This window comes from Pseudopipra pipra, chromosome 3 (assembly GCF_036250125.1).
Source record: "Pseudopipra pipra isolate bDixPip1 chromosome 3, bDixPip1.hap1, whole genome shotgun sequence".
NCBI lineage: Eukaryota > Metazoa > Chordata > Aves > Passeriformes > Pipridae > Pseudopipra > Pseudopipra pipra.
Genome location: NC_087551.1, coordinates 10,643,682 through 10,670,435, shown reverse-complemented (window position 1 = coordinate 10,670,435; position 26,754 = coordinate 10,643,682). Strand labels below are relative to the sequence as shown.

At 54.0% G+C, this 26,754-nt stretch overlaps 2 protein-coding genes across 2 annotated transcripts; one reads left to right on the top strand and one right to left on the bottom strand.

The window, feature by feature from the left end:
• Window positions 1-472: 472 nt before the first annotated feature.
• On the bottom strand, window positions 473-5,619 carry MAL (mal, T cell differentiation protein). Its single transcript, XM_064647721.1, has 4 exons — window positions 5,377-5,619; window positions 1,854-2,021; window positions 1,546-1,671; window positions 473-1,347 (listed from the first exon to the last, which is right to left on the bottom strand). Exons 1-4 carry the CDS (start codon window positions 5,461-5,463, stop codon window positions 1,273-1,275), a joined length of 456 nt encoding a protein of 151 aa, XP_064503791.1. The 5' UTR covers window positions 5,464-5,619; the 3' UTR covers window positions 473-1,272.
• An 11,534-nt stretch (window positions 5,620-17,153) lies between these two features.
• Window positions 17,154-24,014, top strand: LOC135412480 (uncharacterized). Its single transcript, XM_064651267.1, is given in 17 exon segments — window positions 17,154-17,776; window positions 18,017-18,081; window positions 18,196-18,513; window positions 18,802-18,949; window positions 19,191-19,255; window positions 19,370-19,582; window positions 19,750-19,898; window positions 20,062-20,209; window positions 20,459-20,646; window positions 20,736-21,267; window positions 21,438-21,575; window positions 21,819-22,031; window positions 22,166-22,321; window positions 22,479-22,580; window positions 22,973-23,075; window positions 23,352-23,408; window positions 23,706-24,014. Coding segments are annotated over 17 exon segments (2,874 nt in total). The 5' UTR covers window positions 17,154-17,661; the 3' UTR covers window positions 23,870-24,014.
• Window positions 24,015-26,754: the final 2,740 nt, after the last annotated feature.

Sequence of the window (26,754 nt, the reverse complement as noted above, 5' to 3'; positions counted from 1 at the left end):
TTATATATGGGGCATGATGCCATATGGCATGGAATATCCCTTTGCTTAGTTCGGGTCAGCTGTCCCAGCTGTGTCCGCTCCCAACTCCTTGTGCACCCCCAGCCTCCTCGCTGGTGGGGTGGGGTGAGAAGCATAAAAGGCCTAAACACTGTGACACTGCTCAGCAATAACGAAAACATCCCTGAACACTGTTTCCAGCACAAATGCAAAACAGCCCTGTACTAGCTCCTGTGAAGAAAAATATCCCAGCCAAAACCAGCACACTCAAGTTAACACTCACTGAGATTAACCTGAGTTAACCTGGGCCCCTCAAGCTCCCCTTGACAGAAAAACCCTCTCATTTGTGTCCAAGTTTCTGCCTCCTCATTAGGCATTGCCCTGTTACAGGGCAGTGCTCCTGAGGCTGTACAGGGCTGTGTCCCTGTGTGCAGCAAAGGGAAAAACAGCAGAAATGACTCATCTATTTTCAAAATCACAGCAAACCCATCTTTATTAGCAACATAGTGCTACTGTAAGAAAGCATAGCCATTCACCAAAGACAAGAATTGATTGCTTATTCAAGATGTCATTCTAATCATCCATACAATTCTCCTACAGTCTACTGCACACCTTCCAAAGTTGTATTTTGTAGGGGGATCAAATACAGTGGTAATTCCTGGCATTATTTCAATTATTCAGTATTACCCAATTCCTCAAAATTCAGCAGTACCCTTCAGGGGCTGCAACAATTCATATTGCTCCTGAGGCAAGTTAAATATTGTCCCCATTTCTCATCACAAGTCAGAGAAGGCATTTTCAGGAACTGCATGAAAATACTAATTTGGTACTGCAGGTTTAGGGAAAGACACAGACTTAAATGGACAGGCAGCAATGAAAATGACAGTTTCATACTCATGATCCTTAGTGCTGGTTGTCCAGTTTCCCCTGATTGCAATAAAAACCCTGGAGGCATAAAGGAACAGTTCGGGGAGATTTTAGTACTTTGAATCCAACTATACTATGTTTTTTAAAGCTGGATTTTTTTTTTTATTATTTTGGGCCCCATTTATCAGCATCAGACTGTACCCAGCCCAGAAGAGACTGAAGGGAAACAGACTGTGCCAGGATATACCTTTCTCTGGCAGGCTCCTTGTCTTCTTTGCCAAGATCCCACATAAAAAGCGCCACTCGTTTATAGTATTTACATTAAAAAAACCAAAACCCAAAGCCAGCCTGGAAACTGCAATCATTGTTCTTGAGATGACCACAGGACACACTTCCGAGGGGAGGCTCTCAGGATGATTTCCATCGCAGGAGCGAGCACACCTTGTGGATCACGTAAACCAGGGTAGCTATGAATGCAAATACCTGTGACAGAAAAACACATCAGCCAGTTGACTTCCTGTTGCATGGCAGGAGTTTCAGCACTGAGCAAACACCTCATGGTGTCTCTTGCATGTTGGGACACATTAGTGCATAGTAGGACTGTGACTCGTTTAGGATTTGCACTTGAGGCCACTGCAGTTACCTCCTGACCTTCCTTTCCCCTGCTTGCCAGGCACTCACCACAGCAGCAATGTTCTCCCTATAGATCTCTGCTTTGAGCAAGTGGGCGGCAACATAAGTCGCGTAGGCTTCCAACACAGCGGCACTGAGGTAGAACAGAGATGCTGTCCCCTGGCAAATGGCATCCTAAAAAACAAGGGTCACGCGGTCATTTCCAAGGAGGGATCACATTGCAAAGGGGGAAAAAAGGGAACCCACGCAAGCAAGCCCCAGCCTGTGATTTGGAGTGCAGTAGCAGCACTCTCCTTTGCAGGAGACAACTGTCTTCCAGGGAGGGAGAGGCCCAGAGGTTTGTTACATCCACTTACCAAGGTGACCCAGGAGCTGCTGCCCCCATGGGCCCCACAGAAATAGAGGCACATGAGGGTAGTGGACATGACGAAGCAGAACACAGAGACAAACATCACCCAGCCTTGCAGCATGGGTATCGGGACCTTTGAGGATGCCACCAGGATCCAGACAAGGCCTCCGAAGATCTGCAAGTGAAAGTGGGAGATAGGGTGAGCATGGTGACTGATCCAGAGCAGAGAGTGCCATGCATGCCTCTGGCACTAGCACTGCACATGGCAATAGTTCTTCCTAGCCTCCACTTGAAACTTGGTATTTATCTGGGAGCATCTGCCACTGATCTTGACCCAAAAAAAATCCTCTCTGTAGCCCTGCCTCCTGGTGTCACTGCCATTCACATCCTCCCTACATCACTGTGCTCAGAGGGCTGGTTCAGACACTTCTGAAGGCTGGTTTTGATGAACAGGGAGGCTGATTTCAGAAAGGCATGTTTGCTTCACACCCAGTGTGTCAGATCCCTGACAAGAGCAGTGTCAAGCTCAAGTTCATTTGCACAAACAGCACAGACATGTGGTCCTTACAAAGGCCACAGGTAAATGTCACCCTGAAAGAAGAGAGAACATGTTTAAGAGAGGTAATATGGCCAGTTTTAAGCTCTGAGACAGGGGAAATAAGCTTGAGGCTCACAGCTCCTTCTGGAAAGGAGAGCTTGTATTGCTGCTCCAGCTGTTTGGGTCATCCTTCGTTGGCTACACCAGAGCTGTGCAAGGTACCAACTGCTGGTGTGGGAGCAAGTGGGGCCCCAGCCTTCTAAGCCAGCCTTGGGAGTTTGCCATGGGTTTTCTGGTGGGGTGGGGAACACAAAGACAGCAGGGTCTAGGCTCCATCCTTTCTCCACCAGCAGACTCCTACACAAGAGGATGAGAGCATGATGTTCAATGTTGTGGAATGTCTGGACTGCAAGTGGTGCCTTTGCACTAAAATGATCTCAGTAGCTTTTCTGTGCTACAAATCAGGCGAGTTGTTCCTTGAACCTCTGCAAAGTTGAGTCTGTGATGAGGAGCTCCTCAGCTGAACCCACAGTGTGCTGCTGTGGGGACCTCTCCCTCATCACCAGCTGTCTTGGATTTGCAGGCAAATCCTCAGAGGTAGGAGAGCCTTGCTGACTCCATTCTGATTGCCAGTGTGTCCCAGGCCAGCCTTTGTCAGCATCCAAATGCCAACTCATACTAACTGTGGCATTTATTTTTCCTTGGAGACATTTTGCAAGTAAAAAGAAAGTTTCTGATTTATTTTGCTCAGAAAATGTCACATCATTTGTGTCACTCCACATTTGTAGGAAAGTTCATTGGTTCCATTATGCAAATTGATACATTAAATCAATTATATGATTGAGACCTTGCAAACAGCTGAGTGAAAATAGGTCTTCCAAAGTGCTGATGGTTTGGTGCTTCTTGTAACAACCAAAGACTGACACTTGAACACTAATACAGTCCCTTTAATAACTCATGTGGTGGCATAATGAGTCTACTGTAGCTAAAGATCCTGGGGAAAACCTTATATTTGCTCCATTAAAATCAAACACAAATTGGGTGAGATAGGAAGTTCGGGGAAGAAGTATCACTTATCACTTCCTACCACTCACCATCTCTCCTTTGTGCAGGATGTGGTTACTCACTCAGGCAAGTATGTTTGACATGGTTTGATTATTGACGTTGGTTTTATGGTGCTGTTGTTCGGCAGACTCGTAAAAATAAGGGAAGCATTGAGAGGCTTTCAGTAATAACCCACAGCAGGTTGGGGACAGCAGTCTAAGAAAAAAACTTGTCTTTCGAAAAGCCTTTTACCAAGAAAACATATCTGTTTTCAGCTTGTTTCAGCTTTTCCACATAGGTCTGGTTATCCATTTATGCCGAAAATTCTTCAAATAAAGTAGATTACAAGAAGTAAACTGAGCCTCACAGAATAAAAATGGTAGTTCTTAATCAGCACATGCAGATGTGGCAATCATCTGAGCTGCAGGCAGGATCTTCTGGAAATGTCACAACTGTTTTAGCATTTGAAATGTCAATTTTTTTATTTTTCTTTTGTTTTGTTTCATAATTACCACATTAACTCATTGTAGGCAAGCTCAGATTCCACTAAGGAATGAGAAGCTCTTTATCCTTTTGTGATTCAAGGCAGCCACCTCCTTTGTACACAGCAGAGCTCATACAGCTGCATAGCATAGAGTTATACACATCTTGGAGATGGAGAAATCCAGTTATGCAGCATTCCTCCTTCCTGGGTGGTTCCTGAGCCTTCAGGATGCACATTTCCAGATCTTACCCAAACCAAAGGATAGGGTGCTTATTTAAGCAAGCTGCCTTGCCAAATCCCCTGGAGTCAGGGATTACAAACAAACAGTTCAAGGGGAATAAGCACGCTGAGACCAACAGCAAGCCCAGCACCAGGACTAACACAACTCAGTGGCAGGGCTGGCTGGCAAGTGTCCACCCAGCCAAAACCTCCACAGAGACTTAAAACCCTCCCTCAACCTTCCCTACAGGAAACCCGGACCTTGATCTCAGAGCCCAGGCACAGAGACCAAGTCTCCAGAGCATAACTGGAGGAGCTGAAGCAAAGCCTTTCTCTACATCCTCTTTGCTGGATTGCCAAAACTGGGAGAATGAAGTAAATGCTGTAAATCCCAGGAGTGTGGATCCAGTTGTGTGACAGGAAAGAATTTGGTCCCAGATAGGAAAGCTGAAGTTTTTAGCATTAAATCATCTGAATGCCGTCCCACAGTGCTAAGCCAAAGCCTTCAGTGCTGGATGAGAGTGCTCAGGCTTTGGAAAAAGCCTCTCAAACTCTCGTGAGAAGAGCAGGTTTCATGATTGGGGCAGAGGACACAGGAAAAAGGTTATCCTTGAAGATTTCTATCTTTTAGTCAGTGGTCACAGCAACTGCTTTTAATCACTTGTGCCAAATCCATTAAGATTATAATCTCCTGCTCAATGAATTTACAATATGGAAAGAAGTTACAAGGTGTTTGCTCACCCTTGGCCCACCCACACACCCAGGCCCAGCACTCTGCACCTCCATCTCAGGAATGTTGCAGCTGAGCAGGACACCTTCGGTAGACCAGGCTCTTTGCTGCTGCAAACAATTGCCTCAACTAGCCTTAATTCCCTGCTTTAAGCAAGCGGTTTATCCTTTGTCTGTATTATCTGCTAAAATCATCTTCTAATTAAATAATTGGCTCAATTTGTCAACCTACTTTAAACACACCAGCAACCTCCTCAACTTTTTTTAGGGGGGAAATTACAAAAGGCTTTCAGATGCATCAGAAAAATCCCCTTGCAGTCTAAAGGAGAGCTTCAGAACCCTGCCTCAGGCCTTGTAGCTTTCTGTGGGGGGTTAACTAGACGTCAGGGGCTGGTACGGGTCCCGAGCCCAACATGCTGTGGGTCAAGTCTAATCCCTCAGACACCTGCAGCACGACATGTGCTGGGTGCCTCACGAGCAGCAACTGCCCTCCCCCAGAGAAAAGTCAGCACTCACGATTTCAGGAATGAAGAGTACATCTGGGAAAGTCGTCAGGACGGCCAGGCCACTGGGCAAAGAGCTGGTGGAAGTTGCTGAGGACATTGCAAGCCTCTCCCACGGTGACTGTCAGCCACTCTGTCCAAATGCTAAATGCAGCCTCCTCGCCTCTCTCTCTATCCCTCTCTCTTCCTCCTTTTCTACCCTTCTTCCTGCTCTCTCCTCTTTCCTTCCTGCTGACAGATGAAGACGGCTGTGAGTGGCACAGGTGTGGCCAAACCCTGTGACCTTGGCTGACAGGAGTCACATGGCAGGTTTTCAGGAGATGGGGGCAGCCCTGAGGCATTTGGAGCAGAGTCCTCTCTGCACAAGTTGAACATGCAAGGCAAGTCCCTGGGCGGTGGTGATTGGCACTGGCTGACATCTGAGGGCAACGGGAAAGATTTGTACCCATCCGCCTGGACAGCCTCTTGTCCCCTTTGTGTGCACAGTAAGTCCCCTTGTCCCTCGTGCATACAAGCTGACCACAGCAGCAGCCACAAGGACATGACAGCTACAGGAAACAGTGGGGCCAAGAAATGTCTCACAGGTGGAGATGCATCGCAAGACAAGGACAACCAAACTGCAGGGTGAGCCACTTCCATCGCCTCAGGAGGAGATTGGATATGCCAAGGTAACACAAACGGCCTAAAGAAATGAGATTTTCCAAGCCTTTTTTTTTCTTCTTTTTAGTCTGTGGTCCATGGGAGCAAGTCATTCCTCTTCTCCTTAATATGGAACATTTACTCCAGAAACTAAGGCCAAAAAGATGAAACATCAGGAAAAGAAAAGGAGCAGTGTAGCAGTGCATGTCGCTGCGGACTAGTGACCCCTGGAAAAGGTGCCCATTTCAGCCAGGCCCAGTATATGGCACTTGCCCTTTCACAGCTCCTTCCATGCAAAAGCCTTTGGTGCAGAGTCCAGAGCAGGCGGTAGGACTGCCTTGTTTCCAACCCCACACTCCTGGCACGTGCAGCTGTGATAACCACCATTGTCAGCTCTGGCCCAGAGCCTCCAGCAGGCCTCCTTCCAGCTGTAACTGGGGGGTTCAGTCATTGTTGCCAGGCCTTGCAAGGGCAATGAGCAAAGTCTCTGGGCAGCCTTTGCAGGACATGCCAGAGAGGCTCCAGGTATGCTCCAAGAGGCCTGAAGGGCTGGGGGAGGACTGAGTGGTAGACCAAGGACAGAGCCCCAGTGTTGGTGTGGCTGTGAAGGGGTTGCCAAGGGAAGGTGGGAGCCTCCAAGAGCTTTCATTCCTTGCCTGTTCTGTATGGGAGCCCTAATGGTGGGGGTTTGGACCTGGGCTCTGATGAGGGTGAGGGTTAGGTGTTAGAGCAAGCACAGAGCACAGGGTTGGTGGAACAGTGACGGGGTGTGATGGATACCTCTTTTCCAGACCTTGAGCTCTCCTCTTTTTTCTTTTTTTTTTCCCCCTCCCTCCCAAGTAGTCCATTGAAGCAGGAACATTTAAGTGGATAATTTCATGTTTCTTTGCTTCTGGAGACCTTTTCTCATTTAAAGGCAGAGTCCATTCTGACCTTCATGACTTCTTCAAAGATGAGTGTTTTTGCTGCATCTACCTGATTTTCCGCCTCTCTAGTGAGATTCCATGTACCATAAGATGGCATCTGTATAAAAACTGACATATGAAGCAGACCTACAAACCAGTCAGCAAACAGGGAGAGCAGAAAGCAGTGGGGAATGCAGGATGCAGAGTTGCATAGAGACAGCTCCAGAGGGGGTCTAGCTGTGTCTGTAATGGGCAGAGATGAAGCTATGTAGCTCTCCTGGTCCTGGGAGCACAGGACTGGCAGTGGTGTGCCTGAGGAATGAGCAACTGTGTTATGAGAGGCAAGGGCACCGGTGCTGTTCAGTTCAGGAGGGATGAGTAAGCTCTGAGGAATCCATTCTTTGTGTTATTTACAAATTATTGGTGATGGATTAAGAAAAGTAACACTATTTTTAGTGTCGAAGAATGCTGAGAGTAGCTTGACCCAACTCTCTTAAATTAGACCCATCTCTTGGGTGTTCTTCCTGACTGAGGTGGGCATCACCAGGGACGTGGTAGGAAAGTGAGAGACAGAACCTTTGAGCAGAAGAAACCGAAGAGCTGGTAACATCTTATTCAAATGCTGAGCAGGCAGGACAACACAGAATCTAAAAGTTGTAGGACTCACGGTCAATCCCTTCATACTATAAAAGACCGGTCCCACTTTTTTACCAGCGGGGATTTCCGGCATACATTGCTTAGGTACATGGAGATCCTTCCCTCAGGTGGGGACGCTCCTCAGGGATACTTCTCAAGGCTGAGTGAAAATTTGTCCACAGTCAGTGGTATGGCTGAGTAACATCAATAAGTTTGATACTTATTAAGCTATCTATGACATTATTGATTGAATAAATAGTGCACTATATTAGTAGTTTGTGTAGCAAATGATTCTGATAAAAGTCTTTTGCCTTTTTGCCACTTTGCATTTTTATCTTTTTACATTTTTATCTAATCATTGTCATCATCAATTTCAATAAAGCAATCGAGATTTATAAAGGCACAATTACACCTGTAAAGCCTTTCTAACCCTTGTGACTCATTGGGTGGGTTTCTCTGACGGACTCTGTATGAAGCATCCATTCAGTCCCTGACACGTGGCTTGTCCTGTTTTGTTTCATGTTCTTCTCCATAGAGGAGCCAAGAACAGAAACTGGGTAGGTTCAGGGATTGCTTGAATGCTTAAGGTGCCAGGAGAGAAAGCTGCAGCTGGCATTTACCTCTCATGGTCAGCCTGTCATCTGCACCTGGAACCCTGGAATGAGGTGCTTTTCATTCCCATGTTAATGCCCTGTCATTTTCCTTCAGGAGCCCACCACTGAAATTTGGAATTAGCCCCCTGAAAAAAAAAAAGGATAACATTATCTTTCCTGAGGAAGAAAAGAGCCAAACCCAGTGTTGGTAGTGCAGATGACAGGGTTTCCTAGGGACATATAGGGCAGTAAGAGCTTTCTGTCCTGGAAAGTTTTGTCTGACAGAGATTCTGGGCATATCCAGTTTTGGAACTGTTATCCAAATACTGGAGGTGGGATCCAGAAAGACAATGACAGTGCCTTTATTTGTTAAGGAAAGCATCTAGCCCCATTGGTGGTGCTGCTGCTGCTCCTGGGAGGTAAAAACCAGCAATAGCTTTCTTTCCTGAGAAACTTTTGTGTTAGAGCAATCCCTGGTGGACATATTCAATACTGGAGGCAATATCCAAATTTTGGTGATGGGCTCCTGAAAGTGGATTGCTCCCTCACAAAAACTGCTATTAAAGAAAGCTGTTGCTGGCCTTTACCTCTCCTCAGTGGCCTATTGTCTGCACCACAGACAATGGGGATAGCCGCTTGCCTTCCAAAATAAATGTATTTCTTTTTGTTCTGGCACATTTTTTTTTTTGCCAGTAGTGTCTAGAAATTTTCAACTTCGGATTTGCACATTGTGTTTCTTGGATAGTGTCGAGGTCCATTTAATTGTTTAGCAAGTACACAGCACCATATGGTAGAGTTCTGAATGGTGACAGTGGGAGGGTAAAAACCAACATCTGTTTGTCCGGGCACCTTCAGTGGGAGAGCATTTTGTGGAGGGCTTCGGTTTTGGATCCTGACTCTGTGAGAGTAAAAGAAAGGAAAGCGAATAGTCTCAGTGTTGACAGTGGTGCAGTTTATAGGCTGCAAAAAAAAGGTGTAGTCCAACACTGGCTCTTTCTTCTAGGACCTTTTCTGTGGGAGCAGCCACTGAACTTTTTTAAGTTTTGGATATAGATTTTGCGAGAGTGGAAGAATTTGAGGGTACGTACATCTAAAAGGAAAGAGCGAAGACCTGTGTCTGGTGCAGTTTACAGGCTGCAAAGGGAAGGTGAGGACCAGTGCTGAATTTTTGTTCTAAGATCATCTGTATATAAGCAGTTGCTGGCTGTTTTAAAGTTTGGAAGCAGGGCTCTGCAAGACTGAAAGAATATGATGGCACAGGGAGCTGAAAGGGAAAGCTCACAGCTCCAGGGTGTGTGGTGTAATTCAAGGGGTACGAGCTAAAGGTTGAGCTAGCAAGAGCTTTCTCAGGCAACATCTGTTGTGACTGAGATTTTTTTGCTGGATATTTTCAGTTTAGGTACAGGATCCCTAGGAGTGTGAAAGAATGTGATAGGACGTGGAAAGAAAAGTTGATTGCCTCACTGTGTATGGTGCAGTTGCAGTGAATGTCACTGTGAATGTGAAATCCAGTAACTTTTCACTCCTAACACATTTTGTGGCCCTGCTAAAATCACAGTGCTGGGCTTTGCGAGAGAGCAAAAATGTGAGGGTGCATAGAACAGAAAAGAAAGAATCATGGCACCAGTGTTGTGCAGTTTAAAGGCTGCAGGGGGCAGGTGATGCCCAGCACTGTCTTTTTTGTAATAGGACATTTTTTGTGGGAGCAGTTGATAGAAGTTTTAAGTTTTCAAGTTGAGCTCTGTGAGACAGAGAGAATGTGATGCTACATGCAACTGAGAAGGAAAGTGCAAAGCTCCAGGGTATGTATTGTAATTCCAGGAGTATGAGACAAATGCAGAGATAGCAAGAGCTTTCTCAGCTGGCACCTATCGTGACCAAGACTTTTGCTGGATATTTTTAGTTTAGGTACAAAATCTATGTGATTGTGAAAGTATGTGAATTTCCAGATGTATTCAGTTTTGGAGGTATTATCCAAATTTCTGAGGTGGGCTCCTGAAAATTATGGAAACACATGTATTTTGGAAAGGAAAGCAGTCAGCCTCCGTGTTTCGTGGTTCAGATGACAGAGTGCCCAGAGGAGATAAAGGCCAACAGCAGCTTTCTGTGGTGCCTCCTTTTGTGCTTGAGCAAACACTGGATGTAATCAGTTTAAAAGCCCAGATCCAAATTTCAGAGCTGAGCTTCAGAAAAGAATGGCAGTACATTTATTTTGGCAAGCACTTAGCCCCTGTGTTTGTGGCTATTACCTCTTCTGGGCATGCTGTCATTTGCACCACTAACACTGGAACTAGGTGCTTGCCTTTACCAAGGAAAGGCACTGTCATCCACTTTCATGAGCCACTTGCAAAAAATTGGATTCCAGATCCAAAATTTGAATATGTCCGGGGATGGCTGTCACACAAAAGTTACCATGACAGAAAGCTATTGTTGGCCTTTACCTCCTCTTGACAGCCTATCACTTCCACCTCCAGCACTGGGGATACCTGCTTGTCTTGCCAAAATAAATGTGTTGCCATACACTTCAGGAGAGCCAGCTGTATAATTTGATCCAGGGTCTGAAACTAAATACATTCAGAGATTGGTCCCACACAAAAGGTGCCAGGAGAGAGAAAGCTGTTCCTGGCCTTTACCTCTGCTGGCCACCCTGTCATCTGCACCAGGTGCTTTCCATGTCAAAACCGAAGTACTGTCAGAATTTGCTGTAGTCTATCTCTGAAATTGAGATTCTAACTCAAAATTGGAATGCATTCAGGGATTGCTCCCACAAGAAAGGTGACAGGACATGAAGCTGTTGCTGGCCTTTGCCTAACTTCTTGGGCAGTGTATTATTTGAACCACCTAAACTGGGACTAGGTTCTTGCCTTCCCAAAACCAAGGGATTGACATCACCTTTTGTGGCTGGATTAAAAGCTGGGCTTGGCAAGAGAGCAAAAAAGTGAGGCTGCACTTTCTAAAAAGGAAAAAACATGGCACCAATGTGTTTTGTGCAGTTTACAGGCTCCAGGGGGAAGGTGATGCCCAACACTGTCTTTTTTATTCCTTCTCAATTGTATGTACTATCTCATTCTTTCACTATTGCAGAGCCCAGCTCCAAAACTGAAAACATGCTGCAAAAAGCTCACTCACAAAAGGCCTCAGGTGAGAAAGCTGCTGCTGGCTCCACTTCAACTCTCACCTCCCAAACTGCACCAAACACACTGGTGCTGTGTGCTTTCCATCACATTCTTTCACTATCTCAGACTCCAACTCCAAAAGAAAGAGCCCAGGCTGCACTTTCCCTTTCTATAGCATACAGTAAAATGCCCATAAAGTGCACCCTCAACGCTGGAGCTATTAACTTTCCTTCCCAAGTATATGTAGCTTCACTGTTGCGTAACCAAGATCCCAAAATGGATATCACCAACAGAACACACGCAAAAGTCACCAGGACAAAAAACTGTTCTCGGGTTTCACCCTCCCAGTGTCGTCTTTCAACGCCTCCACCAGATGGCGATGGGTACCTGCAAAATCATTAAATGCATACAGCACTAAACCATCCCAAATTTAAAATGTTCAGTGGGAGCTGAGCCCAGACAATGAACCCAGAATCATATCCTTGAGGATCAGCTCAGACACTTCTGATCCTCTTGAAGGGACCTCCAGTTCATAGTTAAAAGAAGTGAGCAACGAATACTATGACAAGGACTAAAGGGGCCCTGCCTACAGCCAGGTGGGGGAAAGGGACAACCAGATCTACTGGACTGTGTGGATCCAATGGCCTGGCACATCAGATCCACAGGAGTATAAGGCTTTAGTTGACGCTGGTGCACAATGTACCCTGATGCCATCAAGATATGTAGGGTCAGAATCCATCTCTATTTCTGAGGTGACGGGGATCCCAACAGCTGACTATACTGGAAGCTGAAGGTGAGCCTGACTGGGAATGAACAGTAAAAACACCCCATTGTGACTGGCCCAGAAGGCCCGTGCATCCTTGGCATAGATTACCTCAGGAGCAGGTATTTCAAGGACCCAAAAGGGCATCACTGGGCTTTTGGGATAACTGCTGTGAAGACAGGAAATTAGACAGCTGAATACCTCACCTGGCCTCTCAGAGGACCCTTCTGCTGTTGGACTGCTGGGGGTCGAAGAACAACAGGTCACTACCTACTGCTGATCACTACCATAATAGTGCAACATTAACAATACCACACCAACCTCATGCTTATGAAGGGGTTCAAGCTGCTTAAGAAGTGATTGGCACCAAAGCACAGCTCCTCCTGGCACCCTGACTGCCAGTGCTGGGCTGGATGTTCAAAGGAAAAGTCTCGTCGACACATCATGCGACTGATGCCACGTAGAGTAAGTGGATCAGTCTAATCACACAGCAAGCTTGGATAGGAAATCCCAACAGCCCAGGGATCTTGGAAGTCATCACAAACTGGCCCAAAGGTGAAAATTTTGGACTATCATCATCATCATCATTAGAGGAGAAGATGACACATGCTGAGGAGGCCCCACCATATAATCAGCTACCCCAAAATGAAAAGCAACATGCTCACTTTACTAACAGTTCCTGCCCTATTGTAGGGACACATTAGAAATGGAAAGCTGCCATATGGAGCTCTACATGGTGAATCACAGAAGTTATCAAGGGACAAGGGGGATCAAGTCAGGTTGCAGAGCTGAAAGCCATCCCACTGGCTTTAGAGATCACCAAACAAGAGAAATGGCCAACACTCTACCTCTACACTGACTTGTGGATGGTAGCAAACGCTCTCTGGGGGTGGCTGGACCAATGGAAAAAGACCAATTGGCATCACAGCTGTAAACCCATCTGGGCTGCTGAACTGGGGCAAGACATCACTGCCCGAGTAGAGAAGTTGACTGTGAAAGACCATCATGTAGATGCACACATACCTGAGAGTCGGGTTACTGAGGAGCATTGCAATAATGGTCAGGTAGATCAAGCTGCCAAGATCAAAGTGTCTCAGGTAGATCTGGACTGGCAGCACAAGGGTGAATTATTTCTGGCTCAGTGTGCCTGTGATGCCTCTGGTCATCAGGGGTGAGATGCAACAAAGAGGTGGGCTCATGATCAAGGGGTGGACTTAACCATGGACACTACCTCCCAGGTTATCCATAACTGTGAAACATGTGCTGCCATCAAGCAGGACAAGCAGGTTAAGCCCCTGTGGTATGGGGAATAACGGTCAAAATATAAATTTGGGGAGGCCTGGCACATTGATTACATCACACTCCTGCAAACCTGGAAGGTAAGAGCTACGTGCTGACAATGGTGGAAACAACCATTGGATGGCTGGAGACATAGCCTGTGTCTTACACCACTGCCCGGGACACCATCCTGGGCCTTGAACAGCAAGTCCTGTGGTGACACAGCACCCCAGAAAGAATTGAGTCAGACAATGGGACTCATATCAAAAACTGCCTCATAGACACCTGGGCCAGGGAGCATGATTGAGTGGATGTATCATATTCCCTGTCACGCACCAGCCTCTGGGAAAGTTGAAGGGTACAATGGACTGTTGAAAACCACGTTGAAAGCAATGGGTCGTGGGGCCTTCGAACACTGGGATCTATATTTAGCGAAGGCACCTGGTTAGCTAACACCAGAGGCTCTACCAATCGAGCTGGCCCTGGCCAGTCAGACCCCTTATGTACCGTAGAAGGGGATAAAGTCCCAGTGGTGCCTATAAAGAATATGTTAGGGAAGACGGTTTGGATTAGTCCTGGGTCAAGCAAAGGCAACCCTATCCATGGGATTGTTTTTGCTCAAGGACTTGGATGCACTCGATGGGCAATGCAGAGGGATGGGGAATTGTGATGTGTACCTCATGGGGATTTGATTTTTGGCTGAGAACAGTCTGTAATGTTGAATTGTACATATAATATTGTTTGCTGAATGACACTGACACTTTATGCCACAAGTACCATGGACAAGGAGGATGGACTGCTCCAGATACACCAGTCAGGAGCTCCTGATGCAGCTTGCAACCACCCCGCAGCACAGCAGCCCTCCTGCCCTGGAAGACATCTAGGATGGATAGAACCCACAGTTATGGATTTGGTGAACCCAAGAGACATCCTGGAGGGACAGATATTGACTATGGAAATATGGAAATTATACCTGTGTTTTTATATATATATATATACATATACATACATATATATATACACAAACACACATATATAGTTGAAAGGTGTAGGATCTGGGCATGACATAAATGGTATAGAATAAGAGGTGTATAATTTCATGATTGTGATCAGGACAGGGTTAATTTTTGCAGGAGCCAGGAAGGGGCATGGCTAGGATACAGAGGTGGTTATATACCACCTCACATCATTTTCCAAGGATGGGGGAAGGGCTCTCTTCCAGTTCATTGAGTGTGGCAGTTTGAGCAGTCAGATAGCAGATAGCGCTGGTTCCCTCTCTTATTGATATTTTAACTGTTACTTGTTTTTCCTCTTCTACTGCTGTTTCCAGTAAATTGTTCTTATCTCAGCTCCTGATCTTTGTGCCTCCAATTCTCCTCTCCATCCCTCCACAGGGTGAGTGGAAAGGGAGAGTGAGCATGCGGCTCATGGTTAGGAGTGGTTCAGTAGGAACACTGAATTGGGGAATACAATTCCTAAACCACAATGCTGGGGGACTGCCTTCATCCTTATCCCACGCTAGCACAAGACTGAAGAACGGAGCAGGCCCCTGTGCTCTGTGCTGTTTCCTGGGACCAGGGTACCTGCAAGGTTTACCTTGGATATGGATGAGGCTGGGATTCGCTAAACTCTTCCTTCTCCCCACCATCAGCTCCTGGCAGAGCTGCCCCATCACACCAGGACCCTGGAGGAACCATGGGCAGCAAAGGGTCCTCTGGACAGGGAAGGTCTTGCCCTCACTTCTTTAGGCAGAACAGAGAAGAGGAGGAGAGCAGTGTCATGGTTTAGGAATGGTACTCCCCAATTCAGTTCTCTCACCAGGACTCCAAACCACACTGTTGCATTCTCTCTCCCTCCCTCCATCTTCTGCCCTCCCTGCCAGAGAGGAGGAACAAAAGCCAAAGATCAGAGGCTGATAAGAACAATTTACTGGAAAGAGCGATAAGAAAATGAATAATAACAGAAAATATCCCTGGCTGGGGACAAGGAGGGGAAGGGGGCCCTGCTGGGGCACATCCACTGCGTGCTGCCGGCAAAGGGCAGGGGCACAGGCAGGGCTGTGGGCCAGCCCGGGCCCCCGCGCCTGCCCAGGCCACAGAGCTGTGGCCCAGAGCCCGCTGACCCAGAGCTCTGGGCCCGCAGAGCTGCTGCCAGCACGGAGAGGACGCGGGGCTCCTCGGGCAGGGCTGCGCAGTCACTGCTGCCCGAGCGGCTCCGCGCCACAGACAACAGCAGCAGGCTGTGCACAGGAGCAGCAGCACCCACAACGCCTGGGCCTCCTCAGCGAGGCTCCCACACCAGCCAGGATGCTAAAAGCAGGGATGCTGTGGGCACAACTGCACGTGGTTTGGCCAAAGGCTTCAGAAAAAGTGGCCACAGCAGCTTTCTATTGACTGCCCAGCCTTACAGCAACACTGGCCAGCTCCAGGGGCAGCCTGTCATCCTGACTGACTTCCACGGCCGTGCCTGAGGGCAGACTCACCTTCCACACTCAGGCATCCCAAGGCACTGGCACTGGGGCCATCCTTAGAGACTGGGATGGGACATGAGCCTTGGGCTGCAGCTGCTGAACCTCTCCTCCAGGCAGGCACCTTAAAAACACAGGCATGGGCTTCTAAACTCAAAATCCAGGCCTTCCTGGAAGGGAAGGAAGAAGCACCAGAAGCCGAAGCAGGGCCTCATACCATGAGGTTCAGGCATGGAGGAAGTGCATGCAGCACTGGGGGGTCTGCTGCAAAAATGGCCCAGTTCACAAACTCAGGTTTTGCTGCTAGAGGATCCTACTTTGGCCTTGCTGGAGCCCATTCCCTACCAATGCACAGCCCCTCACTGCTCTTGGATCAAGTGTCCCGGACCCGTGGGAACACGTGTGCCCCGTGTCCATGCGAGAGCAGCAACTGGCAGAACACGTCTGCTTCCAGCATTTGTCTTGGCTGCTCCTTCAGTGGGCTGGCACCTTAATCAGAGATACGCAACAGGTTTGCATCCCAGAGTTCTCCCTATCCCCTTCGCTTCTCCCCAGTGCTCTGCATATCAGCTGGGAGTTGCAATCGGACCCACAGGACCCGGAGCTTTGAACATCAGACCGGGCAGATTTATTTTGCAGAATGCCAGAAGAAAAGTCCAACTAACACAAGGAAACTGGACAGGATCTCTGAGCAATCTGATCTTCCTGCAAAACTCAGCAACTTAAGATTGATTTTGTGCTGCAGGTCATCACTTCCATGCAAAAATCATTCCCGCAAGGAGAAACTGCTTCTGCCTTCTGACAGATGCCGAGCGCTGCCACCAATTGCTCCGGCTACCACTCCCAACGGTCCCCTGCAAGAGCGCAGACATCAGTACCGGTTGGCTTTGGCTGCCCTCTGGCAGAGAAGTCCCCCCAGGGCACAGCTCTTTGGGGCAGGAGGCGGGCACCACCCCTGCCAGGACTCGGGGCGGTGGCAGGCCTCCTCGGGCGAGGACTTGTCAGAGCTGCTGATTTTGGTGCAGCCCCAGCCAAGGGGGGCAGAGCGGCATTGGTGCCCTTGCCCCCACATTCCTTTGGTGTGTCACAGCCCCGTGTTTGGGAGGGCCACCAGCCGGGACTTCTCCCAAGGAGCCCATGCCAGCTTCTGTGGAGGCCCCGTGCCCTTCCCGCTGTGCCCGCGTTGGCAGCCGAGGGGGCTCCTTCTGCTGCTGTGGGCAGGCACAGCAGGGGAGGGTTTGCTTAGTTTTTGAGCTGGGCCTAAAGTTCATGTCCAGCTGTCTTAGATACTTTGGAGAACGGACTCCTTCCGACCTGGGGCAGGTTGGCCGGGCAGGGGGAGGCCCCAGGGCAGGTGGCAGTGTGTCACAGGGCCTTTGTGACACGGTGGGCATCGCCAATGGTGTGCGACGGGGCAGGGTGTCACAGGGCCCTTTGTGACACGTCATGACATAGTACCGGTGGTGACGTGGCCACGCCTCAGTGCTCCTCGGAGCGTGCGACGGGACGGACGGGACAGAGCGGTGCTGTGCGGAGCCCCCGTGCAGCCAACTCTTTCCTTGTTGACCCGGAGCGTTTTGGAGGCTTTTCTGCGGTGCAAGCGCCCTCGAGGCCAGATCGCGGGACTTGGTGACACGGAGCTTTTGCGAGGTGTCTCCAAGCCCTGTGGCGAGTGCCCTTGAGGCCACACCGCAGGACTTGAGAACCCATACCCTTTCCTAGGCTTTTCTCACATTCAGTTGCTTTTGAGGCCAGACCGCAGGATTGGTGACCCGGAAATTTTCCGAGGAGTCTCCAATCCCTGCGGCAGGTGGCCTCGAGGGCAGCCTGCAAGACTTGGGGACGCAGAGATCTTCCGAGGTGTCTCTCTCTTGCAGGTGCCCTGAAGACCAGTCTGCGGGATGGCAGGAAGACACCTGAGCCTGCTCAGGCCCGTTCAGACAAAGAAGGAAGGCCCTGGGACTGACCCAACACAGCAACCTGAAGAGGTGGAGCAGTCCCAGCCCCTGCAGGAGGGTGAGTGGCAGGGCTGGGCCACAGGGCTGGTGGCTGCAGCCAGATGGGCCTCTTCCCATCCCATCCCCTGTGGACATGGCCAGGGAAGGCGAGGGGGGAAGAGGGGCCAGGGCTGATCCCCCGGCAGCTCCTTGTACTGGGCAGCCCGGGGCCGGCCCTGCCTGTGGAGCGCAGGGCTGGGCTGTGTTCTCCGGCCTGTCCCGCAGCCCCTCAGCTCCGACCGCGCTCGCTCTTTGCCAGATCCAGGCCGGCACCGGACACCAGAGCAGGACCGTGCCCGGGGCCGCTTCCGCAGGGCAGCACAGGTACTTGCAGCCATCGCCACCTGGGCTGGGGCTGCTGTCACTGCTCAGCCTGGCACCGCTGGCGGAGCTCTCCATGGCACATCCCCCTCTTCCCTGCCCTTCGTTCTCCTGCAGGCCTTTGTGAAATTCTTGAGCGTTCGGCGTAGAAAGTGCAGGATCACACCAATTGAGGTCATGGCGCAGCCTGACCCCACGCCGACCGAGCTCAAGGTTGACCCCGATGTTGGCACCGCGTCGACCGATGGCACAGCAAACCGTGACACCGCGGTGACCGATGACATGACAGCCTCCAACACCGCGATACCTGAGCTCACCCCACAGGCTGACGGTGCAAAGACTGAGGGCATCGCGGACGCTGACAGCACACCCGTTCAGCACCTGCCCGATGATCCCAGTCTGGAGGTTCTTGAAGAAGAAGTTATCTCTGTCGAAGTAAGCAGCCTGTGGGCAGGGACTGTCTGGCCCCTCAAGCCGGGTCTGCTGGGCCCCCTAAGCCTTTGAGGCCCGCACAGTGTGGTGGAAAGGGAGGCACTTCTGGAGGGACAGTGGGCAAGTTGCTCCCTCTGGCAGCTCTCCAACTGCCCCATGTCCCCTCCTGGCTGTGGGACTGTGGGACTTGATGACCTGGAGCGTTCTGAGCACTCCTCTACTGCAAATGCTTTCAAGGCACTTCGGCAGGACTTGGTGACCCAGAGTATTTCTGTGGCATCTCTCCTGCAGGAAGCCAAGAAACCAGACAGGGGCATGGAGCGGAGACCTCCCAGGGTGCCCAAGCGGGCGCAGGTGAAGAAAGAGGAGGAAGAAGGCCCTGGGCCTGCCCCCGCACAGCAGCCTGAGAAGGCAGAGCACTTCCAGCCCCTGCAGAAGGGTGAGTGGCAGGGCTGGGCCACAGGGCTGAATGGCTGCAGCCAGATGGGCCACATTCCATCCCATCCCCTGTGGACACGCTCAGGGAAAGGGAGGGGGAAAGAGGGCCCGGGGATGAGCCTCCGGCAGCTCCTTGTACTGGGCAGCCCGGGGCCGGCCCTGCCTGTGGAGCGCAGGGCCGGGCTGTGTTCTCCGGCCTGTCCCGCAGCCCCTCAGCTCTGACCGTGCTCGCTCTTTGCCAGATCCAGGCCGGCGCCGGACACCAGAGCAGGGCCGCACCCGGGGCCGCTTCCGCAGAGCTCATCAGGTACTTGCAGCCATCGCCACCTGGGATGGGCCTGCTGTCACTGCTCAGCCTGGCAGCGCTCTCAAAGCTCTCCATGGCACATCCCCCTCTTCCCTGCCCTTCCTTCTCCTGCAGAGGGTGCGGAAATCCGTTCTCGTTCGGCGCAGAAAGTCCAGGACCTCACCACCCGAGCTGCTGGCACAGCCTGAGCCCAACCCGACCGAGCTCAAGGCCAAGGCTGACGCCCCAGGGACTGAGGGCATTGCAGACGCTGACAGCACACCCGTTCAGCGCCTGCCCGATGCTCCCAGTCTGCATGTTCCTGAGGAGAGAGTTGTCTCTGCTCAAGTAAGCAGCCTGTGGGCAGCGATTGTGTGGCCCCTCAAGCTTGTTCCGCTGGGCCCCCTCAGCCTTTGAGGCCGGCACTGTGTGCTGGGAAGGGAAGCACTTCTCGGGGGAAGCTGGGCAATTGCTCCCTCTGGCAGCTCTCCAACTCTCCCCTGTGTCCCCTCCAGGTGCCAGCTCTGGTCAGGTCCATCCACTCGTGGCTGACCTCCAATGTGTCTGCTGGGCACGTGCTGGATAAGACCCTTCTAGCACTGACCGAGGCACACCCCGTGGATGTCGCCATCACCCTCCTGCGCTGTGCCCCCTCGTGTGACAGGTACGGGCCCCAGCTGCCTCGAGGGCTCCGGGCTCACCAGCCTTTAGAGCCCATCACCCCCCTGCCCCTGAAAGCACTGTGGCTCTGTCCCCCGGCCCCTGCAGCTGCCCAGGTCAGGGCGCTGTGGTCCAGACCCCCCTGACGCAGAGCTCTGACTCCACAGAGCTGCTGCAACCATGTGGAGGACCATCGCCTCATCGGGAAGGACACTGCAGAAGGTGCTGCCAACCCTGCTCGACGTGATGGAGGACTGGCCGTGGTACTACACGGGCACCTCCGATGGGGACAACACAGACGTCTTTGCCCTGGCTGTGAGTTTCTGGAACCTTTGCTTGCCCCCAGCTTGCCTCTCTGGCAGCTCTCCATCCTCCCCCAGCACGGCGTCTCCCTGCCCATCTCCGTGCAGGCACTGGGCTGGAAATGTGGGCTAGCGGCAGGTTCGGGGGCACCGGGCCGGGCGCTCCCCCCGAGTCTCCCCTGGCCTTCCCCTCCCACGCTCGGGCCTGCCACATGGATGTCTGGGCACTGACTGCTGTGTCCGGCTGGTTTGTCTTTTGCAGGCAACTCTGGCACTGTGGATGATTGTCCAGGAGCCCCAGTGCCCGGGGCCTTTGATGGACTATTCCCCCCATCTCCTCGTGGATCTGCTCTTCCAAGTCTTCGTCAGCACAGAGCAGACGTCAGAGGAGGTCGACACGTTCTGGAGGGGATGCCAGGAGCAACACGACCTTCCCACCGACCCCAACAGGTGCTCCATGCCAGTCCTCCCCTCCCTCCCATGCCCTCGGGACTGGGGCCAGGGCTCCCAGCGTGACCTGGGCTTTGCTCTGCACACAGGTTTTCAGTGCTGACCATGAAGGCCCTGCTCTGCTGTCTCCACTGTGAGGATGTGGTGAAGTCAGTGGAAGACAATCGTGGCTGGGCCAGGCTCCTCAATGCTCACAGCCGCCGCTACACGGCTCTGCTGGCCAGGTGAGACCTCCTTGTCCCCGCTGCCCCTGTCATATCTGCCTGTGCACGGGGCACCCCACACCGTGCCCGTGGGCGTGGGCCAGAGGGCCTTGTCACCCAGGGACGGCCGAGCAGAGTGGAAGAGGCTGGGAGAGGCGGGTGCACAGGAGGAGCCGCCTCCCAGAGTGCCCCGGTCCCCTCCTGGGACTGGGCTGGTGGGGAAAGACCAGGCCTCTGTGAGTCCCTCCCGGGAGAGGTTTGCCCGCCTGCCTCAGGTCGATGCTACCTTTTTCCCCCTGCCAGGGAGAAGCGCCACGTCTCCAGACCCTTGTGTTCCCGCATCACACTCCACCTGCTGGAGCTGCTGAGCAGGGAGGAGCCGTGCTGGGACCTGCCTGCCATGGCATTTCTTGTGGAGGTGAGCCTGCTGCCTCGTGCTGCCTCGCCGAGCTGCCTCCACCTCTCGGCCCTCTCACGGCCGCAGCTGCCCGGGACGGTGCCGTGCCCTGTGCTGCTGCCTGGGCCCAGCCCTGTGCGGGTCTGGGCTCCTGCTGGCCGGGCACCCCGTCACTGCTCCGTGCCTTTCAGGTCCTGGACTGCCTGGACACCAGAGAATGCGGTGACAGGGTCCTGGAGATGCTTTCAAGGAACTCAGGGAGCACCAACACAAAGCGGCGTCAACTGGCACTCCGAGTCCTCGTGGCATTCAGCCAGGATCCCGTGATGGTGAGAAGGGGCAGTTGGCTGAAGCCGTGCTGGAATCCTGGGGCAGTCGCCTGGGCTTGGCTGGGCTTCGGGAGCTGTGGCAGCTGCTCCCAGCTCTGCTGCCTCCCCGTTCAGCTGCCCGAGTCCCTCGGGACAGGCCTTTGGCCTCCGGGCCCCGCAGCAGCACGTGGGGCTGCCCCGACGGAGCGGGATTGCTGGTGCAGCCGTTGGTGGCTTCACGGCACAGCATTGTCTTCCTCACAGGCCGAGAGCATCTGGAGCCTGAATGAAAGGCTCGTGCAGCTACTGGGGGATGCAGACAGAGATGTGGTTTGGATGACCCTCTCTGTGTTCAAGAACATGCTCTGGAGCAGTCTGTGGACACAGCGCCACAAGAGAGTCCGCAGCAAAGACCCCCTAATATCCACCCCCACCGGCCTGCAGTGGGCTGAGGCGCTCCAGCCACTCTTTGACCACGTAAGGCTCTGTGCCCCCCCGCCACGGGCTCTGGGTACTGCTGGGAAACTTTGGTCCCTGTGGATTTTCAGGCCTGTGCCCACTGGGGCCTGGAGAAGCTGCTGCTGAGGTCTTTTCCTCTTTCTTTCCACCAGGACGACAGCAGTGTGCGGGAGGCCTCCATGGCCCTCTTCACTCGTGTGATCAAACTGATCGAGAGAGAGGGAAAGAGGCCCCTGAAGCCACTCGTGTGCCTGAGCCTGCTCCCGCTCTACTTCCACCGGCATGATGAGAAGGTGGTCGTGAAAAGGGTGAGGACTCATGGGCTCTGGTGTCCCGTGGGAGGGGGCTGGGCTGCCTCCTGGCCTGGCACCTCCCGGGCTCCAGCCTCCTCCTGGCCTTGGTCCAGGGACAGGGGTCCCGTGCCCTGGGCTGCGGTGCCATGTCCTGGTCTCTGTTGCTCTGCAGGCCTCTCGGAAAGCACTGCTGGATGTGACCAGGTTCCTGAAGAGGAGGGATCTTGGGCGCCTGGTGAACACAGAGGAGCCATGGAGCTTTGGCAAGTGCCTGGTAAGGACGGCCCCAAAGCCCCAGCCCCCGATGCCCAGAGTGTGGGGCTGGCACTGTGCCTCTGCCCACTGCTGCACCTGCCTGTGGGACAGCAGCCTGTGCCCCACACGCTGATGCCTTCCCTGGGGCGTGTGGGCTCCTCTGCGGGCTCCTCTGCCCCCGAGCCAGGGTGCCGCTGGAGCCCCGGCCCAGCTGGGCTGTGGGGCAGGGCAGCCCCGCCGCTCCCAGGGAGCAGCCAGCCCTCTGCTCCCTCCAAAGCCCGGCCCCAGCGGCTGCTGCCCGGGCCTCAGGGCTGTGCGGGCAGGGGAGGCCAGTGCTGGGCGCAGGCAGTGCCCGGCCGAGGGGCAGAGCCCCAGCCAACCCTTCCCTCCGTACCCTGCCGCTCTCTCCAGCTGAAAAAGGACCGGAGCCGAGTGGCCAAGTACATGCACCAGGCCCTGCCGTACCTGCGGAGCCCACAGCAGCCCCTGCGAGAGGCAGCCATCAAGTTCATGGGTGAGCCACGAGGCCGCGGTCCCTTCCCGCCCCGCTGCAGCTCGGGCCCAGCCCCGGCTGCTGCAGCGGCAGCAACATCCAGCCCAGGAATGTGCTGTGGAGCCCCGAGTGCCCCGGCGGCTGCTGCTGCCCTGGGCCAGCCCAGCCCTAGGGCGCCCCGAGGCAGGAAGGCCCCGGGCTCAGCCCTGCCAGGGCAGGAGGGCGTGTGGCCGGGCCGGCAGCGCCGCTGGGGGGGCAGCTGTGCCGCTGGGGCCGTGACAGGATCTGTGTTCCCAGGGATCGCCGGGGGGTACCTGAGGGGACAGCCCAAGGAGCTGCAGCTCATCATCGATGGTGAGTGAGGGCACTGGGGGCTGGGGGAGGAGCACAGACCCTGGGCAGGCAGCTGCAGTCCTGCCCTGGCTGCGGAGGGCTCTGCTCCCTGCAGGGATGAGGGGCGGCGTGGGCAGAGCAGAGACACATTTCAGGGGCACGGGGGGCATTGGTGGCCAGCGCCTTCTGCCTCATCCTGCTGGGCCCTGCTCCCTCCTGGCAATGGCAAGAGCTTGCTGGGATGGCCCAGGCACGAGGGGCTCCTTGTGTCGCCACCAATCCGGGCTCTGACCTCGGCTCTGTTCCTCTCTGTTCCAGCCCTTCAAGCCATCCCAGATGACAGGAGCCCCGCTGTCTCAAACCTGGCGCTTCAAATCATCAACTTCATTACAAATCTACAGACAGCTCCCTACCCCAGGTTCCAGCAGTTCCGAGACCGGCTCTGCAGGGCGTGGAATACCCGGCCTTCTCTGTGGGGCTGAGTCTGCCTGTGCTGCTGCAGCTGTGTGCAGAGTTGATGCAGGCAGCTCTGTCTGTTGGGGCACCTGAGCCTGTGGGGAAGACACCTCTTCTCTGCAAGCCCTTCCTTTTACCCCAGCGTAGGAATATTAAATAAATATTGTCATACGTAGAGGCCCAGGAGCTTCTTCTGGGTGCCCGGTGTCCACAGGGCATCGGGGAAGAGGGGAAAAAAGGCCCTTGTGCTCAGCAACACTTGCCCGGGTGTGCAGTGGGGAAGAGAAAGTGCCCAAAAGGCCCTCGGCCTTGGGGGGTTCTGCTGGAGCCTCAACACTTGGGGCAGAGTGGATGGGCAGAGCCTGGAGCTGTGGGAATCCCTGAGAAGCTGGTCCTTGGAGGTGGCCACAAGCCCCGTCCCGGGCAGGAAGCAGCATCTGTGGCTTGCCCGTGTGTTGCTGTCTGGATTGCTGTGGGCTGGGAGGTGCCTGCGGAGCCGGCTCCTGTGGAGCTCCTTCAGGGCTGCGCCGCTGCCGGGCAGGTTGGCGGGGCTGGGGGAGACCCTGAGGGACGACGAGGCGCCGGGAGGCCCTGAAGGGATGTGGTGCTGCGGAGGCCCTGCCGGGACAAGGGAGTGGGAAGCCTTGAGGGGAATCCATGAGGGAGTGGGTGGCAGGAGGCTGCGAGGGGCCAGGATGGGCAGAGGAGGCCCTGAGGGGACAGGGTGCGAGAAGCCCTGAGGAATTGGGGGGCAGAGGCCGCAAGCAGCCCCCAAGGCAGCCCCCCAGATCCCTGCCAGCCGGCTGCTCTGGCGCTTGCCTGGGGCATCTCCCATCCCTGGGAGGCTTTTCTCTCGTTCAATTGCCCTTGAGGCCAGACCGCAGGATTGGTGACCCAGAAATTTTCCAAGGAGTCTCCAATCCCTGCCGCAGGTGACCTCGAGGGCAGCCTGCAGGACTTGGGGACGCGGAGATCTTCCGAGGCGTCACTCTCTTGCAGGTGCCCTGAAGACCAGACTGCGGGATTGCAGGAAGACACCTGAGCCTGCTCAGGCCCTTTCGGACAAAGAAGGAAGGCCCTGGGACTGACCCAACACAGCAACCTGAAGAGGTGGAGCAGTCCCAGCCCCTGCAGGAGGGTGAGTGGCAGGGCTGGGCCACAGGGCTGGTGGCTGCAGCCAGATGGGCCTCTTCCCATCCCATCCCCTGTGGACATGGCCAGGGAAAGCGAGGGGGGAAGAGGGGCGAGGGCTGATCCCCCAGCAGCTCCTTGTACTGGGCATCCCAGGGCGGGCCCTGCCTGTGGAGTGCAGGGCCGGGCTGTGTTCTCCGGCCTGTCCCGCAGCCCCTCGGCTCCGACCGCGCTCGCTCTTTGCCAGATCCAGGCCGGCACCGGACACCAGAGCAGGACCGTGCCCGGGGCCGCTTCTGCAGGGCAGCACAGGTACCTGAGGGACGACGAGGCGCCGGGAGGCCCTGAAGGGATGTGGTGCTGCGGAGGCCCTGCCGGGACAAGGGAGTGGGAAGCCTTGAGGGGAATCCATGAGGGGGTGGGTGGCAGGAGGCTGCGAGGGGACAGGATGGGCAGAGGAGGCCCTGAGGGGACAGGGTGCGAGAAGCCCTGAGGAATTGGGGGGCAGAGGCCGCAAGCAGCCCCCAAGGCAGCCCCCCAGTTCCCTGCCAGCCGGCTGCTCTGGCGCTTGCCTGGGGCATCTCCCATCCCTGCGGCACAAGCCCCGGATCCTCGGCGGGAGGGTGGGGACACCCCCAAGGGGGCCAGGCTGGCCTGGCTGGGGACAAGGAGGGCAAGGGGGCCCTGCTGGGGCACGTCCACTGGGTGCTGCCGGCGAGGGGCAGGGGCACAGGCAGGGCTGTGGGCCAGCCCGGGCCCCCGCGCCTGCCCAGGCCACAGAGCTGTGGCCCAGAGCCCGCTGACCCAGAGCTCTGGGCCCGCAGAGCTGCTGCCAGCATGGAGAGGACGCGGGGCTCCTCGGGCAGGGCTGCGCAGTCACTGCTGCCCGAGCGGCTCCGCGCCACAGACAACAGCAGCAGGCTGTGCACAGGAGCAGCAGCACCCACAACGCCTGGGCCTCCTCAGCGAGGCTCCCACACCGGCCAGGATGCTAAAAGCAGGGATGCTGTGGGCACAACTGCACGTGGTTTGGCCAAAGGCTTCAGAAAAAGTGGCCACAGCGGCTTTCTATTGACTGCCCAGCCTCACAGCAACACTGGCCAGCTCCAGGGGCAGCCTGTCATCCTGACTGACTTCCACGGCCGTGCCTGAGGGCAGACTCACCTTCCACACTCAGGCATCCCAAGGCACTGGCACTGGGGCCATCCTTAGAGACTGGGATGGGACATGAGCCTTGGGCTGCAGCTGCTGAACCTCTCCTCCAGGCAGGCACCTTAAAAACACAGGCATGGGCTTCTAAACTCAAAATCCAGGCCTTCCTGGAAGGGAAGGAAGAAGCACCAGAAGCCGAAGCAGGGCCTCATACCATGAGGTTCAGGCATGGAGGGAAGTCAGCACTGGGGGGTCTGCTGCAAAAATGGCCCAGTTCACAAACTCAGGTTTTGCTGCTAGAGGATCCTACTTTGGCCTTGCTGGAGCCCATTCCCTACCAATGCACAGCCCCTCACTGCTCTTGGATCAAGTGTCCCGGACCCGTGGGAACACGTGTGCCCCGTGTCCATGCGAGAGCAGCAACTGGCAGAACACGTCTGCTTCCAGCATTTGTCTTGGCTGCTCCTTCAGTGGGCTGGCACCTTAATCAGAGATACGCAACAGGTTTGCATCCCAGAGTTCTCCCTATCCCCTTCGCTTCTCCCCAGTGCTCTGCATATCAGCTGGGAGTTGCAATCGGACCCACAAGACCCGGAGCTTTGAACATCAGACCGGGCAGATTTATTTT

Bases quoted from the DNA above. Each gene is read 5' to 3' on its own strand.
- MAL (XM_064647721.1), bottom strand. From the start codon at position 5,463: ATGTCCTCAGCAACTTCCACCAGCTCTTTGCCCAGTGGCCTGGCCGTC. The intron at 1,672-1,853 runs GTAAGTGGATGT...CTTGTTTTTTAG, and splicing joins GCAGCTCCTGGGTCACCTTG to GATGCCATTTGCCAGGGGAC. The intron at 1,348-1,545 runs GTGAGTGCCTGG...TTTCTGTCACAG, and splicing joins GGGAGAACATTGCTGCTGTG to GTATTTGCATTCATAGCTAC.